The 17,856-nt window shown below is 57.4% G+C and overlaps 2 protein-coding genes and 1 long non-coding RNA gene across 7 annotated transcripts; 2 read left to right on the top strand and 1 right to left on the bottom strand.

Moving 5' to 3' along the window:
- Positions 1–5,221: 5,221 nt before the first annotated feature.
- LOC131424343 (uncharacterized) lies at positions 5,222–13,590 on the bottom strand. Its single transcript, XR_009227167.1, has 2 exons — positions 13,526–13,590; positions 5,222–8,618 (listed from the first exon to the last, which is right to left on the bottom strand). It is a non-coding gene; the product is annotated as an uncharacterized LOC131424343 (long non-coding RNA).
- Positions 7,641–15,070, top strand: Ppp1r16a (protein phosphatase 1 regulatory subunit 16A). Of its 3 annotated transcripts, none has more exons than XR_006852587.2 (11): positions 7,641–7,899; positions 9,103–9,173; positions 9,245–9,390; positions 10,761–10,864; positions 10,933–11,057; positions 11,155–11,280; positions 11,363–11,438; positions 11,517–11,646; positions 11,802–11,967; positions 12,253–12,701; positions 14,944–15,070. XR_006852587.2 is itself a non-coding variant. In XM_046448981.2 (10 exons), exons 1-10 carry the CDS (start codon positions 7,641–7,643, stop codon positions 12,625–12,627), a joined length of 1,578 nt encoding a protein of 525 aa, XP_046304937.1. In that variant the 3' UTR covers positions 12,628–12,850. The 3 variants fall into 3 exon arrangements, 1 of the variants encoding a protein (XP_046304937.1); XR_006852586.2 differs by lacking the exon at positions 14,944–15,070 and adding an exon at positions 13,926–14,053; XM_046448981.2 differs by lacking the exon at positions 14,944–15,070 and having other exon boundaries at positions 12,253–12,850.
- Gpt (glutamic--pyruvic transaminase) lies at positions 13,684–17,605 on the top strand. Of its 3 annotated transcripts, none has more exons than XM_046448982.2 (12): positions 13,684–13,839; positions 14,944–15,109; positions 15,244–15,333; positions 15,410–15,518; positions 15,645–15,778; positions 15,891–16,134; positions 16,289–16,368; positions 16,442–16,578; positions 16,684–16,858; positions 16,961–17,116; positions 17,186–17,298; positions 17,369–17,605. In XM_046448982.2, exons 2-12 carry the CDS (start codon positions 14,948–14,950, stop codon positions 17,457–17,459), a joined length of 1,491 nt encoding a protein of 496 aa, XP_046304938.1. In that variant the 5' UTR covers positions 13,684–13,839; positions 14,944–14,947; the 3' UTR covers positions 17,460–17,605. The 3 variants fall into 3 exon arrangements, with proteins under 3 accessions (XP_046304938.1, XP_046304940.1, XP_046304939.1); XM_046448984.2 differs by lacking the exon at positions 13,684–13,839 and adding an exon at positions 13,926–14,062; XM_046448983.2 differs by lacking the exon at positions 13,684–13,839 and adding an exon at positions 13,947–14,076.
- The last annotated feature ends 251 nt before the right edge of the window (positions 17,606–17,856 follow it).

Below are 17,856 nucleotides of genomic sequence, written 5' to 3'. Positions count from 1 at the left end.
CACTGTTGTACTTGGCAGACCTTAGTTTCCAGATCTATATAGTGCGGGTCCCATGGGGCATTAGAGCCCCAAGGCTAAATGAGGCTGCTCAGTGGAGTGGTGCCCGTGGCCCTGGCTTCTACTAAATTTGTTTTGCAGGGGCTGCTGGAAGTCTTCCCTGTCTTGTTGTCTTTCTGGGAATCTTGGCTTTTATCTTCAGTGCTCATTGAGTCTCTTTTTAAATGCAGACGTCTCTGGCTGCCTATCTGCTTTCATTTGGGCACGTCTGCTGACACTTTTCTGTGAGTTTATTAGATGTGTTTTGGAGTCATGTGGCAAAAGGAAAGGGAAATGAGAAGGGAGATTTAGAGCCTGCCCTGACTTCTGGGGAGATCCACCCCCCCCAGATTCTCCATTGCTGACAGATGCTGCTGCTAGAGCTCACAATTAGTCTGGTCAGACCCCCATGTGTTTCACGCATAGCTCTACCCCCAGGCCGGAGTGGGCTAGGAGAATGGCGTGCATAGATGTATGGATGGCGTGGGTCCTCCTTCCTCACAGGGTGGTCAGCAGACAGTTGTTACTGAGCTAAATAACATTTCATTTTGTAGAGCAAAAATAGTGGAAGCCCAGTGTGGTGGCTTAGCGTGTAATCCCAGCTACTTAGAAGGCTGACAGAGAATCACAAGTTCAAGGCCAGCCTGGGCAACTCCGCAAGACTCTTTCTCAGAATGGGGGGTGGGGAGAAGTGCTGGGGGTGTAACTCAGTGGTAGAGCACCTCTGGGTTCAGTCCCCAGTCCTGCCAAAATAGTGGAAGGTTTCTATTTCATACTGTTCTGCTAAGTGTCATGCCAAGAGTACATGAGAAGCATCGGGAAAGGAGGGGAGGCTTTCTGTGGTATTGGTGGTACAGAGCGGGTGGAACCTGGGGCCTTGAACACTTGGGATCTTCCTGCCTCCACCTCCTCAGTAGCTGGCATGGGCCTCCTCACCTGGCTGCCTCCTTTTGATCTGTGTGTGTTAATTATTTAGGGAGGTGAATAGCAATCTTATCTCAGGACTTGTGCCCTCTCTCCTTGGGCACAAGGAGCCCTTTGCTGCTATGCTGACCTGAGTGACCTGAGTGACTTTGTCACTCTCTTTGTGTTTTTGCCCAATTGATCATCTGTCTTTTTTTTATTATTTATTTTTTGGTTAGACACAATACCTTTATTTTGTTTATTTTTATTAATTTTTATGTGGTGTTGAGGATCGAACCCAGGGCCTCGCGCATGCTAGGCGAGCACTCTATTGCTGAGCCACAGCCCCAGCCTTGATCATCTGTCTTTTGACCTTGTAGGATTTTTTTGTTTTGCTTTTATAATATAAACTTTGAAAATTTAATTGGATTTGTAAGTTTCTGGGTTTTGTGGCAAGCTTAGGAAGGTTTCCCACTGTGCTGGGACCACAGAACGTTTTCCTTTTTGTCCTTCTTGTACTCCTGTGGCTTTGCTTCTCTCAACGTCATGTGTGTGCTCTCTGGAGTTCATTTTGGTGTGAGAAGTGAGGAGGGCCCTGCTGTTTCCCAGTAAGTAAGTGCTTCTTACTGTGGCACTTCATACCTAGAGTCCTTCCCTGTGCGGCCCAGTGGACCTCTGGTGGCTCTGTGGGCTCTGAGGGGCTCTCCCTGCTGCCCTGAGGACCACCTAGGCTCTGTGCACTCCTTTCTAGATGCAAGTCCTCCTACTCGGGACCATTCCATCTGCACTTCCTGGCCTTTTCTCACTGTGGCTGCCCATTGCTCCCCAGTCTTGCCTTTTATCATCTCCCTGGACTGTCCTCATGTCCATTCCTTGCCCCATACCTTTCCTCTTCATCCTCTGGCATAATCTGATCATGTCATGCATTCATCTGAGAGCCTTCTTGGTTCCCACAGCTGGTGGACAGAATGCTGTACTGTCCACGCAGCCACCGAGCGGCCTTGGTTCCCCTGCATCCATACCCTTTGCGTAGCACACAGCACATGTTCTTTCTCCTCCTGGCCCTGACCTTGTCCCTGTGCAGTGGCTCTGTAGCTCTGCTTCCCGAGGGTGGTCTTCACGTGGTCCAAGTGCAGCAGTAGAGAAGTCCTTTCTTCCATGCTCTGTCCCCACTCATTCATTTCTTGTTTTACTTTTTCATGTTTCTTATGCATAGATAAGTGTACAGGCTGGGGTGATGGCTTAGTGGCAGAGCGCTTGCCTAGCACTGGGTGTGAGGCCCTGGGTTTGATCCTCAGCACCACATAAAAAGAAATAAATAAAATAACGGTATTGTATCCATCTACAACTAAAAAAAAAAAATAGATAAGTGTACTTGTGTGTGTGTGTGTGTGTGTGTGTGTGTGTGTGGTGTGGTGCTGTACCACTAAGCTACATCCTCAACATTCTTTTCGTGTGTGTGTGGGGGGTAACAGAGGGTTGAACTCAAGAGCAATTGACCACTGAGCCACATCCCCAGCCCTATTTTATATTTTATTTAGATTAGAGACAGGATCTCACCGAGTTTCTTAGTGCCTCGCTTTTGCTGAGGCTGGCTTTGAACTCACAATCCTCCTGCCTCAGCCTCCTGAGCTGCTGGAATTATAGGCATGCACCACCTTGCCTGACGCCAGCACTCTTTTTTTTTTTTTAATATTTTAAATTTGTAGATGTACACGATACCTTTATTTTATTTATTTATTTTTACATGGTGTTGAAGATCGAACCTAGTGCCCTCACATGTGCTAGGCAAGCACTCTACCACTGAGCCACAACCTAGCCCTCGATGCCAGTACTCTTTATTCTTATTTTGAGATAGGATCTTGCTAAGTTTAATGAGGCTGGCTTTGAACTTGCTGTCTTTCTGCCTCAGCCCTGAGTTGCTGGGATTAGTGGTGTGTTTCACCATGCCTGGCTTCCAATAAGAGTTTATTTAATTAATCCCCTTTGATAGACATTTAGTTGCTTTTCTGTGTTTTATGTCATAAATTCTGCTGCATTGAGTGGCCGGATGGCACTTCAGGTACTTCACAATGAACACAAGGAATACCCCAGTGATGAGCCCTGGGGATGGCCTGCACTGCCTCCTACATCCACAGTGATCAGAGTGACCATTTGTCCTTCACTGCGTGGGGCTGCCCATGGCCTCAGGGTACAGGCCTTTGAGCATAGAGCTGCCTCCTATGGGTCCTCCTCCCCAGTGGCTAAGCAGGCTTCATGTGGTTCGCTGAGACCCCCAGGCACAGTTCTCGTGGCATTCTGCCGGCCCCTGCACCTGGTGCCCACATGTTGCAGCCCCTCTCCCAAGGCACTGCATTCTGCCTCTTGTTGACAGATGCACGCTATAGACATTGTTCTACAGAATGGCTCCATGTCATTGACTGTTTTTTTCGTACTGGGGATTGAATCTAGGGGTGCTCTACCAGTGAATTACATCCCAGCCCTTTTTATTTTTTATTTTGAGACAGGGTCTCGCTAAGTTGCTGAGGCTGGCCTTGAGGTTATGATCTTCCTATCTCAACCTCTTGAGTCGCTGGGATTACAGGTGTGCTCTACTGTGCCTAGCCATGATTTACTTTTCCCAGAATGATGGGCGTCTAGGGAGTCTCCCATTTTTTGCCATGATAGATATTGGTACAAACAATATGAACTCTTCTGGTTGTGAGTTACGGGAACCAGTTGCAACAAGCACAAGCATCACAGAAATGTAAAGTCCCCCAGAATTGGACTGAAGGAGGCAGGCCAGGATGCCAGGCTAGCCATGTTGCTTCCTGGGACTCCTGTACTGGCTACCCAGTGCTCTCTGCTGCCCACTGTGTGTATGCTTTCCCCCATGGTATACAGCCACAGCAGGAGGATCTCTTCCTGCCTCCCTGACACTATCCTGTCCCTCTGCCTGATTCGCTTTCGGGCTTCAGAGGGTGCTCCCAGAAGGGCTGTCAGAGGGGACATTTCAGGCCTGGGGATGCACTAGCACCCTTGAGGTGCACCTGTATGCACCCTGAGAACAGGAGCCTGTAACAAGTGCCCCAGGCTCTTCCCCTTCTTGGCATTTCTCTGTAGCTCCTAGTGTCTTCTTTCCTTCTGTGAACAGAGTGCACCTCCACCTGCCTCGTCCCTGTCTCTGGACAAATAAGGTGACTTGTGCTTCATAGCCATCAGACTCTGGGCTCTCACTGTACAGTGGGGGTCTTGAGGTGGGTGTGTGAGACACTGTGGTGGAGCAGTTAACAGGGCAGCTCTGGGTTAGGCGTGGGGATGATGGCGAGGACCTGCTGGAGGAAGGCTGTGGCTGGGGGCAGGGTGGGGTGGTGCTGAGGGTATCAGGCCAGGGAAGTCAGGTCATCCTAGAACCGTTGGAGCCTGGGCTGGATCTGGGTGCTGCCTTGATGCTGCCCCATGGTGCTCTCTGCAGTCTAGGGGTGGCTCAGTGGTGGGAGGCTGAGAGGTGGGGATGCGGCCAATATCCATCTGGGAGGCTACTCCCCACGGGGTTCCACTCTTCTGTGCAGCTTGCCTGGGCTTGGAGCTGAGAACTAGAATAAGTCAACCAGATTATCTGTTTGACATTCCAGGGAGGCTTGGAGACGATTTGTGGTGTGGTGGCCATTTGTTGGGCTTGCCCACTTTGAGGTTGGCTTCTGGAGGACGGATAGGCAGGCAGCATCTGGGGAACGAGGGCACTGGAGTTTATAGCTTTACTGGGTGGAGGTGGGTGCTGGACACCCCTGAAAGGCGACTGTCTGGGGTGGGTGCCTTCACGGTGGGCCTGGGCCTCCTTGGGCTCTCTGGGCACGTCCTTTCAGAGGAAGGAGTCAAGCAGGGTAGGGACTGACCCTAGCTCAGGTGGAGACTGTGCTCAGTCAGCCTCCAGCAGAGAGCTCAGCAAGGTGGGTGCATCCAGGGGTGGGGACTGTTTTGGGGAGCCATATGGGGAAAGACAGAGCATCCCATGCTCACTCTTTTCATAGCAGCCAGAGGGTTCATGCTGCATCCTGAGGGGGCCTCAGAATGAGAACATTAAAAGTCAGCTGTGTTCCATTTGAAAAATGGTTGTTGCCAGCATGGTGGCCACACCTGTGATCCCAGCTGCTCAGGAGGCTGAGCACAAGGATTTCAAGTTCCAGGTCAGTCTGGGCAATTTAGCAAGTCGTATTTAAAAAAAAAAAAATATATATATATATATATATATATATATACACACACACACACACACACATACATATACACACAAATAAATGTGTAAATATTTATTTACTTATTTATTTAAAGGATTGGGGTACAGCTCAGTGTTAGAGAGCCCCTGGGTTCAGTCCCTAGTCCAATACACACACACACAAGAGAAAGTGGTTGCTGTCCTCAGATTATTTTTCTTCTGTAGGACAAAAGCATCAGACATCTTTATATCAGCCAGGCTTGGTGGCACATGCCTGTAATCCCAGCAGCTTGGTAGGCTGAGGCAGGAGAATTGCAATTTCAAAGCCAGCCTCAGCAACTTAGTGAAGCCCTAAGTAATTTAGCAAGATTTTGTCTCAAAATAAAACATGAAAAGGGCTGGGGATGTGGCTCAGTGGTTAAGCACCCCTGGGTTCAATTTTGCCAGTGCAAAAAAATATATATATATATCTTTCTACCCAGTGATGGGGTGGGTGTGGCTATTTGATCAGGTGGTCTTGTATCATTTTCTTTACCTTCATTGGACAGAGATGGGGCAGGCAGGGCAGTGGGCCTCCCTCTTTGCTGTGACCTCTTGGGGCAGACTGGGGCCACTTCCCTGACAGAATCCTGATGACAGAGAGATGCAGGTCCCACCTTGTCAGCCCTGTTGGGGAGGAGGATATCTACCATGGGTGGCAGCAGGGAGGACTCTGTCACATGGCAGGGTCTGGAATCCTTGTCCTTATGCTGGAGGAGCTAGCAGGGTACCTGCAGAACCCAGCCTGGTTGTCTTGAGTAGGGATGATGGACCTGAGAGGGTGACAGCAGGACTGGGGAGTCTGGGCAGGGTGTTGGGCTGGTTTACGTCAGCCCTGGCCCTAGCAGTCTGCAGTGGTGGCCAACTTTGGAGCAGGCTGCTCACAGCAGAGTTCTGTTGGGAAACCTCTTGACCTACGGAGAGCACACCAGTCCAGGGCTAAGGGCCCTACTGGTTCTGCCCCTAGGAAACTCAGACCAAGCTCACAGGGGCTAACTCTACCAGGTCAGACCTGTCAGAAGGGACCTGGCCAGCCTAGCGGCATCTGGCGTCGCAGTCCCCTTCAAGGCAAAAGGGGTGTTTGTTGAGACCCTTGGCTAGGGGGAAATGGGGTTAGTGTCTAGGTTGCCGAGAGGCCTGGCTGTGTGGAGAATAGGATTCTGGGCAGTGTGTGACTGTTCCTTCTGAGGAACAGAGCAGTGGGTGACCATGGCTTGCGAGGAAAGGGGCCAAGATGGGCACTCCAGCAAGGTTGTACCTCTCAGCTTACAGCCTAAGCTGTTTGCCTGTTGGTCCCTGTAGACCTCCAGCCAGGTCGGTCACCTGTGCCTGTAACCATACAGCCCAGGTTCCCAGGGTGGTTGGAGTGTTGGCTGGCCCGGTCAGGGAGCCTGGCAAGGAGCAGGAGCATTTGGTAGAGTGAGGGGCTGGGGAGCTCATCACTGGCCAAGATCAAGGAGGCAGGGCGTGAAGCAGGGACTCAGGGCAGACTTTGCCCACACAGCACACAGGGATGGCTGCCTGTGGGCAGTGCTCCTGACTCTGCTCCCAGCGGTGTGCCTGGGCATCCTGCAGAGGGTGGGTAGGGAGCCTGAGGTGCCCTTCATCCTGCCTTTCCTAAGTGTGAGAGCTGAGCAGCCCCCCAAGGATCATTGCCCTGCACTGTGTTCCACAGGTAGAAGGTGGCCCCACACAAGGCAGGACCCCAGGGTGGCCGGGAGTGGTCTCACCAGAGCCTCTCTGCCCCACCCTCTGAGCTGGCCTTGATGTGCTTCCTTATTTGCTCTTCAGGTGTATGTGGCTGCCAAAAGGGGAGGCTCCCCTGAAGACACACTGACAGGCGCCTTGTGTCCTCTGTACCCTGGCTGCCTAGGGCTGACCTTATGTGGCCCACCTCATTGGTCCTGCTGTGCCGACTGGAGCACCATCAGGAGGGTGCAGGCAGGGCCAGGCCATGACTGCTCCTTGACCCCAGCCAGGCTCCTGAGGCCTAGAAAGAGCAGAAGCTCCAAGGGGCTCTCAGGGCCCACTGTGGATTGGCCCTGCCCTCCCTCTCCCTTGGCAAGGTACCAGGAAGCTAGAGCTTTGTTATCTGGGTAATTAGCTTCAGACCCTGGACTGAGTCCAGCCAGGTCTTAGGGCTACGTCCCACAATAGGTGTACCCTGATCTCAAAAGGGAAGTGAGGTGCTGCCTGTGTAGAGACCCTGCTATCTGAGCAACCAAGGGGCCAGGCCTGCGTGGGACCAGCTGTGGTATCCTTACACGCCCTTCCTTCTTGGGCTGTGCCCCTCAGGGCTGCCTGGGCCTGATCACAGCCTCGCCAGGGGCCAAGGGCACAAGCCTCAGGAAGGGAATGCCCTCAGAGGTGTCAGTCCAGCCAGCTGCTCTGCCACTCAAGCCTGGTCTGACCCCCATCCCCTGCACTGTGGTACCCCAAGCAGCCCTGTGGGTAGACACCCCCGACCATGGCTGAGCACCTGGAACTACTGGCAGAGATGCCCATGGTGGGCAAGATGAGCACCCAGGAGCGGCTGAAGCATGCCCAGAAGCGGCGTGCCCAGCAGGTGAAGATCTGGGCCCAGGCTGAGAAGGAGGCCCAGGCCAAAAAAGGCAAGTGGAGGCAGCTGCAGAAGGAGGCAGCTGGCCGAGGGCCCCCGAAGCAAGTTGTCTTCCCTCCCAGCGTTGTCCTTCTGGAAGCTGCTGCCCGAAATGACCTGGAAGAAGGTGAGTGCACTTGTCCCAGGGTGGTACACAATGGCACTCCCATCCATGTGGGCGTGGCCTCATCGTGTGTTGGGCTCTGGGCTGGGCCTGTGCCCGTCCAGCACTCTTGGGCTTTAGCCACAGGGCAACCAGGGTCTCTGGTTAGGACAACCCCCACTGAGACAGCTCTTCTTCAGCAGAGGCCTCATGCAAAAGGTCCTGCTGTGAGGCAGGCCAGTTGAGAGAGTACCAGGCTGCAGGGGGCGCCCATCAGGGCCTGCAGAAGCATCCAGTGTGTGGGGCTGAGCAGGCTGACAACTCTCACCGCCTCTTGTAAGGATGCTAGGCTGTGGGTGAGCGCCCTGGCCTCTGCCAGCTGTTCCCTGAGTCCCACCTCTGCAGAGGAGGGTGCTCATACTTACCTCCAGTTGCAAGAGTCGGGCAAGCTGACCCGGAGCCCACACGGCTGACCCTCTCGCCGCTGCCGTCAGTGTTCCCTTTGACTCCTTCCTTTCCATTGGAGCCTTCCCAGCCTGATGCCAGCCTGACCTTTCTGCAAGCCCCTCTTCCTCTCCATGCCTCGTATTTGTGACCCTCTGAGTACAAGGCTCTGGAGTCTGGGGAGGAGACCTCTTGATTTTTCTTAAGGGCTCTTCCTGTGTCTTTTGGGGGCAGAGGTGAGGAGGAGTGGGCAGTGACAGTGCAGGAGCCCTCCTGAGACCTGGAGGCTGAGAGGGGACCTGTGGAGAAGGGTGCCATGTGTGCCACAGGCCTGACCACAAGGAGCCGTGTCTTACTGCTGCATGGCCAGAGAGGACCCCAGGGACCTTGGCGATAGCGTGGTCTGAAGGGGAGCAAGGGCAGGGACAGGCACTGGTTGAGGGGCTGGGCTCAACATCAGGAAGATCAGAGGAGTGTAAGCCCCTACGCTGGGAGCTGAGGGTGGAATCACCGGCAAGCGGTCTCACAGGAGGGCCGGTTCTGCCGTCTTAGGGGTTGGGTGTCATGATAGGAGAGGGGCTGGTGCTGCTGTGTGTGCGGCCTATTTGGGGCAGACAGACACCCCAGGCTCCTTGAGTCTGCATGCTTCCTGCCATCTACACCAGTCTTCTTCTCCCTTCCCTGATCCCTGGGCATCAGCATCATGGGCCCAGGTGGCCTTGGGCCAGGGATGGCGTAGGCCAGTCAAGGCCTCACCCAGACGTCACCACCCCCTTCTTACAGTCCGCCAGCTCCTCAGGAGTGGAGTCAGCCCCGACCTGGCCAATGAGGATGGGCTGACAGCACTGCACCAGGTCAGCCTGTGTGCGGGGTGGGCAGGGCAGGGGCTGGCAGGGCTCAGGCCACTCAGGCTGTGTGTTTGCAGTGCTGCATTGATGATTTCCGAGAGATGGTGCAACAGCTCCTGGAGGCTGGGGCTGACGTCAATGCCCGTGACAGCGAGTGCTGGACCCCCCTGCATGCTGCAGCCACCTGTGGCCACCTGCACCTGGTGGAGCTTCTCATTGCCCGGTAGTGTCCATTGGGCCTTTATCATGGAGGGGCTTTCTCACAGATGGCAGCTCATGTGGCTATTCTGTGAAGCTGGTCAGGTCCTGGCTTCCTGTGTCCTCACCTCTGTCCATCCTGCTTGAGACCCCTGGGGGATAGTTTGGGCCCACCTGGTAGGCTGGACCACCAGCTCTGGATGGAGGGCCTTCTCATGGTCTCCCCTGAGAAATGCCATTCTGGTTAGGGTTGAGGGTAGAACGAATAAGGGGGTAAGGGGAGCAGAGAGGCCAGGTGGGTCTCGGAGGGTGTGCGTGGGTATTGGTGAGGACTTTTCTCCAACAGGAAGGAAGGTGGAGTGGGGAGTGGTGGTAAGCCCTGTAACTCCAGCTACTTGGGAGGCTGCGACAGGAGGATCTCAAGTTCAAGGCCAGCCTGGGCAACTTAGATCTTATCTCAAAGATTAAAAAAAAATGTTTTGGTGGTATTGGGGATTAAACTCAGGATCTCAGGCTAGGCAGCCATTCTACCACTAAGCTATATCCCCAGCCCTTTAAAGTAAAAAAATAAAAAATAAAAAAGTAACAATTAATAAAAGGACTGAGGATGTAGCTCAGCTTTTGCCAAGGGTGGACGTGGCTTTGGGTTCAATCCCTAGTTACACACACACACACACACACACACATAAATAGGACTGGGGATTTTACTTAGTGTTAAAGCACATCTGGGCTCAGTCCCCAGTACTGGGGGATGGGAGGAGGATGGAGCAGAGGAGGTTAGTGGCTTCCTCAGGTTCAGGAGCCTGTCCTTCCTCCCCCCATCCTGGGCCTCTCCAGTAGATCAGAGATCCTCGTGTGGGTGACTGGCTGTTGCCATCACACATAAGTGCCTCCTCTGAGTAGAGCAGTAGCCATGCAGCAAACAGGCCCCCAGGCTCCCCTTGGAGCTGGTGACAGGCTGCAGGTGGGTTCCAAACCTTAGGCAGCCCCTCTGTGTCCTTTGCTCCCCCAAGCTCCCCTTCCCCCAGGCCTGCTTCCCCTGATCTGTGGGCTCAAAATCAGCAACTGCTTGGCTTTCTTGCTTCACTTCTCCCTGGGGTCCCCAGAGTGCTGCGTACCTCCTGCAGGTGTACCCTGTATTTATGGGGGACAGACGGGTGCCTTGGGCCTTGAAGCCCAGATGGGTAGACTGCAGGATGGCCTGTCTGCCTGAGGAACAAGATCCAGAGCTGAGGGGCTGCCAGATGAGCCCAGAGGCTTCCTCTCCCAACAGCAGCTAGAACCTACGAGTCCTCCCCATGTCTGCTGGCACTTCCTGAAGGCAGTCCGAGGCTCAGGGAGGACTTGCTGAAAGGGGACTGAGCAGCCGGCAGCTCTCATCCGTCCTCCCTGCAGGGGTGCTGATCTCCTGGCAGTCAACACTGATGGGAACATGCCTTATGACCTGTGTGAGGATGAGCAGACACTGGACTGCCTGGAGACTGCCATGGCCCACAGGGGTGAGTGTGCTGTGCCTGCCTGCTCGGGTGGGCCTGGGCATTCCGTCTCTGAGCCTGCTGCTCCACAGGCATCACCCAGGACAGCATTGAGGAGGCCCGGGCCGTGCCAGAGCTGCTCATGCTGAAGGACCTCCAGAGCCTTCTGCATGTTGGGGCTGACCTCAATGACCCGCTGGACCATGGAGCCACACTGGTGAGGACTTGGCCACGTGGAGGGGGTCTGTTCAGGGGCTGGGGGCTTGTTGGGTGGGTGTGGGACTGGGATTCAGGGCGGGGTGGCCTGCCTGCAGCTGCACATGGCCGCCGCCAGTGGGTTCAGTGAGGCAGCTGCCCTGCTGCTGGAGCATGGAGCCAGCCTGAGTGCCAAGGACCTCGACGGCTGGGAGCCGCTGCACGCTGCCGCCTACTGGGGACAGGTGAGTGTGGTCAGGAGCAGATGCTGAGCGGGCTCTTGGCTGCGGCTCAAGCCCTCAGCAGCCCCCACTGGCTGGCCTGCAGGTGCACCTGGTGGAGCTGCTTGTGGCAAACGGGGCCGACCTGAATGGGAGATCCCTGACGGATGAGACACCCCTTGGTGAGCTCCAGGGCTGCCTCCACCTGGGGGAAGGGACAGGCAGGGAGGGCCCCTGTGACGCTTGTGGTCATCTCTCAGATGTCTGTGGTGATGAGGAGGTGCGGGCCAGGCTGCTGCAGCTGAAGCAGAAGCAGGAGGCACTCTTGCGAGCCCAGGGCCGCCAGCGCTCCCTGCTGCGCCGCCGCGCCTCCAGTGCAGGCAGCCGCGGGTGAGCTGCCCCACAGTCCATGCCCAGCCCCCACCCCGGCTGTGCCTCAGGATGGATGGGATGTCAGCCTGCAGGTGGAGCTGCCAGCAGAACTAGGCCGGGTCTGAGGGACAGCTGGTGTCCCCTCTCACCTCCACCACACCCCGGCCTTCCAGGAAAGTGGTGAGGCGAGTGAGCCTGACCCAGCGCACCGACCTGTACCGCCAGGAGCATGCCCAGGAGGCCATCGTGTGGCAGCAGCCACCACCCCCAAGTCCAGAGCCGCTGGAGGAGGATGAGGATCACCAGACAGACGCAGAGCTCTGGCTGCCACCCCCAGAGGTGAGAGTCCTGGCCTTGTGCTACCCACCTTCCACGTGGCTTTGGCATGGGTCCTAGGCTGTGACCTGGCATCAGTATGTGAGTTTCCCATTCACACTGGTCCAGTGTGGAGCTGGGAGGACCAGTGACCTTGTGCCCCTAGGTGGGCCATGCTCCTCAGGGCTGGGCTGTTGTCCCCCTGCCCCTCACGGTTGTTCTTCTACAACCAGGTAGCCTAGATCCTGAGGCCAGGGCAAGTAAGAGGAGCTGCCTCCTGACAGCCTTGGGCCCTGATTCTGCCCACAGGAAGATGACCCTGAGGTGGCCAGGTCCCACAATGGCCGAGTAGGGGGCCCCCCAGGGCGGCACCTGTACTCCAAGCGGCTGGACCGGAGTGTGTCGTACCAGCTGAGCCCTGTGGAGAGTACCACCCCAGACACCCTTGTCCGGGACAAGGCCCACCACACCTTGGCCGAACTCAAACGCCAGCGGGCTGCTGCCAAGCTCCTGCGACCACAGCCTGAGGGGCCTGAGGCCCCTGAATCTGGCTTGTCTGCTGACCCCGTGTCCTCCCAGCCGGACTGCGGCTTCAGGGCAGGCGGGGACCCACCCCTGCTCAAGCTCACAGCCCCATCTGAGGAGGCCCCGATGGAGAAGAGGCCATGCTGCTTGCTCATGTGAGGGGCTGTACCCATTTCCAGGCCAGCCCGAGGCTTGCCCTGGAGGCCCACTCAGGGTGTGCCCTGGAACTGCAGGTGGGCAGACACCAGAGTCTTCCCCAGCTTCTACCCCTCAGGACAGTGGACTCTCTGTTGGGGATGGACCTTAGGCAGAGCCGTATCTGCAGGCATCTGCTGCAGAGTGTTTGTCCTGTGACGCTTGATAAAGGGGTGTTTGTCGTCAAGCCTTCCAGTGTCTCCGCTGGGGAGGGGCAGGCGGTGCTGCTGGACAGGTGCCGCCCATGCCCACGAGCAAGCACTCAGGCCTGTAGGTGCGTGCTGGGGCTCGCAAGTAGAGGCCTGGCCCCTGTGTGGGAGGGAGGCCCAAGGGCCACTGGGCAAGAAGCCTGGCCTTCCCCACACCCTCCCTGCCATATTCGACTTCCTGGAAGCACTGTTAACTCTTTGTTTTCCTGAGGGCAGTAGGGTACTTCAGAAGGAAGCTCTTTTCGGGCCAGAGCTGAGGGGGACCATACCAAGGGGCAGGAGTCCTGACCTGCCAAGGGAGGGCGTATTTTTTCCAGGATTCCTGGGCCAGAGCCAGTAGAGCAAATCTGGCACGGCCGGCATCAGGCACTTCCCAGGGGCAGTGGTTCCCCAATTCGTGGCCTGTTGCCCTGATCCTGGGCCCTGGCTGACAACTTGTGCCTGGGCTGGTGTAGGTGACAAGCACTTGGCCACTCAGGCGCTGAGCTGGCTGGGTACAATGTGTAAGGATGAAGGGGCCCTTAGGGGACTCAAGCTGGAGGGCTGAGGGCACTGCCAGATCATCTCTCTGTCCACAGTAGGCAGCCCTGCATGGCCACCCGCACTGGGTGGTATGAGTTTAGGCTACCCTCCTCTCCTTGCTGGGTACTGACCTGGTCTGCTCAGTGTCCAGGGCCCGCCTGCCCTTCTAGCATCTGTGGTTGGAGGGTTGCTGCCCTTAGCAGGTCTGGGGGAGGGCCAGGGGCTAGCTGCTGGTTAAATTTAGTGAGTGGGGCGGTACCTCTGCCTAAGGTCCACCTACCACCACAGCTGCCACTTGGGCCCTGATGCCAGAAGTCAGGCAGTGGCTGGCTCTGACTGGGGCCGGGCTCATATTAACCTGTCCTCTGATGTGAGGGCCAAAGGACAGGCCTGTGAATTGGGAGGCCATTGTGGCAGCAGAACTGAGAGGTGCAAGTTGAGAGAGGTATGTGTGTGTGTGTCTGTGTGCATGTGTGCGCGCGCGTGCATTCCCCACTTAGAACTCCTGGTGGCTTCTCTCCCAATCTGCAGAAACAGAGGAGCCAAGGCTCCCCTTCCGTCTAACCAGCTGCTACTGCCCAGCTCAGAGGGCTGGCTTCCCGACTGTCAGTTCACCCTTGGATCTGGCTGGCCTGGCAGCCTGCAGAGGCAAACCCTGGGAATGGCCTGTGAGCCTGTGGAGGTGGGGTTCTGGGGGCCTATCGCAGTTTACTTCCTGCTCTCTCCACCAATCAGGAAGGAGGGAAGGTGACAGGCTACCCACCCCCATGCCTGGGGTGTGGCCCCAAGGGCAACCCCAGGCTCCTGTGTGTTGAAAGGGTGTGAGGGCCACCTGGGGCAAGGGGTTCGCCTGCCCTGTCTGCAGCCCTCCTCCTCCCTCCAGCCCCTTGCAATGCTGATCAGGGACCAAGGTCCAGCTGCAGTGTTCTTGTAGTCTCTGGGCCATGGCCATTGCCCTGGTGGAACTCAGAGTCTCTACTCCTCACTCGTCCCCCCCAGCCCCCCCAGCATTCCTAAGGTCTGGCTGTCACCTAGGAGACAGGTCTGTCTGCTGGCCTAAGAAAAGATGGGGGTGCCAAGAGGGCTAGGCCTCAGCAGTGCCCTGCTGAGGTAAATCCAGTGGCTACTGGCTGCAGTCTCACCTTAGGGGTCACCCCTACCCAACTCTGCCAACCTCTCAGGTCCACTAGGCCCAGGCATTGAGCCCTTCCCTCCCCCAACACCAAGGCCGTCTCTCCCTACCCCCCATGTGGGTCTCCTGCGCTCCTGTCATGGGGACACTGGGCGGGCACTGGGACTCACCCCAAGCCCCGCCTGCTGCCTCACCCACGCCCTCTGCCTCCCTGGGGCAGAACTGTGCCCAGACTATGGGGTGGAGCCGAGGCGGCTCCAGCTCCTGCAGCCCTTTCTGTCCCTTTCATTGGAGCCAGTAGGCTGCAGTGAAGCGGGTGTCCTCTTACGTTGAGCTCCCAAGCCTGGACCCTGCTGCCCCCACCACCACCTCTGGGCCTGCCACCTCCTGAGCCACCTTCCTGCCTGATCTGAGCAGAGTCATGGCCTTGAGAGTAGGTGACCAGAGCCGGGCTGCACGGAATGGGCTGAGGGAGAAGGTGCTGACACTGGACTCCATGAACCCGTGTGTGCGCAAGGTGGAGTACGCCGTGCGTGGCCCCATAGTGCTGCGGGCCTTGGAGCTGGAGCAGGAGCTGCGCCAGGTACGGTCCTGAGGCCCTGCTACCCTCCTGCTGTTCCTGGGCTACTAGATCAGCCTCTGGCCCAGTGGCACTTGGGACTAGGGCTGTGGGGGTAATGGTGCCCAATCTGGCTGCCTTCTCCCTTTCCCTCCCAGGGTGTGAAGAAACCCTTCACCGAGGTCATCCGTGCCAACATTGGAGATGCACAGGCCATGGGGCAGAGGCCCATCACTTTCTTCCGCCAGGTGAGGCTCCTGTACTGCCTGTGTCCCCTGGCTCCAGCCATCAGTGTGCCCTGACCTCATCATTCCGTCCGCCCAGGTCTTGGCCCTCTGTGTCCACCCAGATCTCTTGCACAGCCCTGACTTCCCTGAGGATGCCAAACGAAGGGCTCAGCGCATCTTGCAGGCATGCGGGGGCCACAGCCTGGGTGAGTGCTGGTGCCAGGCGGGGACCAAGCCCCAGGAAGAAGCAGAGAAGGGTGGATCTCTTGGGAGGGTTGCGGGAGGACTAGCCACTTTCATGGGTCTGCTCTGCTCTGCTTGCCGGAGTCCAGGGGCCTATAGCATCAGCTCTGGCATCCAGCTGATCCGTGAGGATGTTGCACGGTACATCGAGAGGCGAGATGGAGGCATCCCTGCTGACCCCAACAACATCTTCCTGTCCACGGGTGCCAGTGATGCCATCGTGGTAGGCTGGGCCACGGCAGGACACAATGGCTCTTCAACTGTGGTTCCACAGGGCAGGGGACGGGTGCAGCCCCTTGGCCCTGCCAACACTGCGCTCCTCCCCCTGCCCACAGACGGTGCTGAAGCTGCTGGTGGCTGGTGAGGGCCGCCGGCGTACAGGCGTGCTCATCCCTGTCCCGCAGTACCCGCTCTACTCGGCCACTCTGGCCGAACTGGACGCGGTGCAGGTGGACTACTACCTGGATGAGGAGCGCACTTGGGCACTCGATGTGGCTGAGCTGCGGCGCAGGCTGTCTCAAGCACGTGACCACTGCTGCCCACGCGCGCTCTGCGTGATCAACCCCGGCAACCCCACCGGTGCGCCACCTCCCTGCCCCACCTACCCTGACCCCTCCAGCTGCTACATGCTCCTAGGCCTACCACAATGGGTCAGTCAACCCCCACTGTCCAGATGAGCAGGGGTGGGGTGGTGGGTGCCCGCAGTTGACCCTGGCCGCGCTGCTGTCCCCAGGGCAGGTGCAGACCCGGGAGTGCATCGAGGCTGTGATCCGCTTCGCATTCGAAGAGGGACTCTTTCTGATGGCTGATGAGGTGCTTACAGGGATGCGCAAGGGAGGGTGGCTGCGGGTCAGCGGCCGGCCGCGTGACGACAGCGCCCCTGCAGGTGTACCAGGACAACGTGTACGCAGAGGGCTCGCGCTTCTACTCCTTCAAGAAGGTGCTCACCGAGATGGGCCCACCGTACTCCACGCAGCAGGAGCTTGCCTCCTTCCACTCAGCCTCCAAGGGCTACATGGGCGAGTGCGTGTGGGCCGGTGGTGGGGGGGGGGTTCTTGGACTCCAGCCACTTTCCTGCCCCCTTCTTCCCGGCTGGGCCTCGACCTTGACGCCTGCCCTACCTGGCAGGTGCGGGTTCCGCGGTGGCTACGTGGAGGTGGTGAACATGGACCCCGAAGTGCAGCGGCAGATGCTGAAGCTGATGAGTGTGCGGCTGTGCCCGCCTGTGCCGGGCCAGGCCCTGCTGGACATGGTGGTCAGCCCGCCAGCACCCTCTGACCCCTCCTTTGCGCAGTTCCAGGAGGTGAGGGAAATGAGGCCAAGGGCATCTGGCGAGCCAGTTGGGAAAAGGATTGAGGGCTATTGTGTCCCTGCCGTGCCCTGATTGTCCCCTCCGTGGCTGCAGGAGAGGCAAATGGTGCTAGCTGAGCTGGCGGCCAAGGCCAAGCTCACGGAGCAGGTCTTCAATGAAACTCCTGGCATCAGATGCAACCCAGTGCAGGGTGCCATGTACTCCTTCCCTCGAGTGCAGCTGCCCCCCCGGGCGGTCCAGCTTGCTCAGGTCTGGTGGGGCAGGGCAGGGTGGGGCGGAGGCCTGGGCATAGAGCTCTGACCGCCCTCCACACCGCAGGAGCTCGGCCTGGCCCCAGACATGTTCTTCTGCCAGCGCCTCCTGGAGGAGACCGGAATCTGCGTGGTGCCTGGGAGCGGCTTTGGGCAACTGGAGGGCACCTATCACTTCCGGTGAGACCAGGCCCGCACAGCCTGCCAGTGCCTGCTGTGCCCCCTTTGGCTTATAGCTTGCCCTTTCCAGGATGACCATCCTGCCCCCCATGGAGAAGCTTCGACTGCTGCTGGAGAAGCTGAGCCGTTTTCATGCCAAGTTCACCCGGGAGTACTCCTGAGGCCACCACAGGGACCAGGCTGGGCTGCCTGGACTGACTTTGCCCAGGGACCTGGTGGTCTCTGGACCCCTCAGAACTTGCTGCTGCCCCTTGGGGGCTGGGCATCTCTCTCTGCCAGTTCCTAATAAAGCTGAGTGTGGTTATGACTCTGGAGGGGTGAGCCCCACTTCCATGGGTGATGACTCCACCTTTGGCTGCCCCGACTACCTTCATTGCAGGCTTGGGGACCCCACTTAAGGGACACCAGGGCCCATCTTCAGAGAGCAGTGGTCAAGGTGGGCTCCCAGAGAAGGACCCTCCTGTCTAGTATCCACCTGCTAGTCCTAGAGACAGCACCTCATGGGCTGGCTGTCCATTCCCTTGGTCTGACAAGTCACATAAAAATCAGGTAATGGTA

Source organism: Marmota monax, unplaced genomic scaffold (assembly GCF_021218885.2).
Source record: "Marmota monax isolate L192 unplaced genomic scaffold, Marmota_monax_Labrador192_F-V1.1 WCK01_AAM20220418_F8-fsc00073, whole genome shotgun sequence".
NCBI lineage: Eukaryota > Metazoa > Chordata > Mammalia > Rodentia > Sciuridae > Marmota > Marmota monax.
The sequence above is the reverse complement of the archived record's forward strand: the minus strand, read 5'-3'. Positions and strand labels throughout refer to the sequence as shown.

Excerpts from the sequence above, each read along its gene's own strand:
- Ppp1r16a (XM_046448981.2), top strand. The coding sequence starts at position 7,641 with ATGGCTGAGCACCTGGAACTACTGGCAGAGATGCCCATGGTGGGCAAG. Across the intron at positions 7,900-9,102 it reads CCGAAATGACCTGGAAGAAG|TCCGCCAGCTCCTCAGGAGT; the intron begins GTGAGTGCACTT and ends CCCTTCTTACAG. Across the intron at positions 9,174-9,244 it reads GGCTGACAGCACTGCACCAG|TGCTGCATTGATGATTTCCG; the intron begins GTCAGCCTGTGT and ends GTGTGTTTGCAG.
- Gpt (XM_046448982.2), top strand. The coding sequence starts at position 14,948 with ATGGCCTTGAGAGTAGGTGACCAGAGCCGGGCTGCACGGAATGGGCTG. Across the intron at positions 16,135-16,288 it reads CAACCCCGGCAACCCCACCG|GGCAGGTGCAGACCCGGGAG; the intron begins GTGCGCCACCTC and ends TGCTGTCCCCAG. Across the intron at positions 16,369-16,441 it reads TCTTTCTGATGGCTGATGAG|GTGTACCAGGACAACGTGTA; the intron begins GTGCTTACAGGG and ends GCGCCCCTGCAG.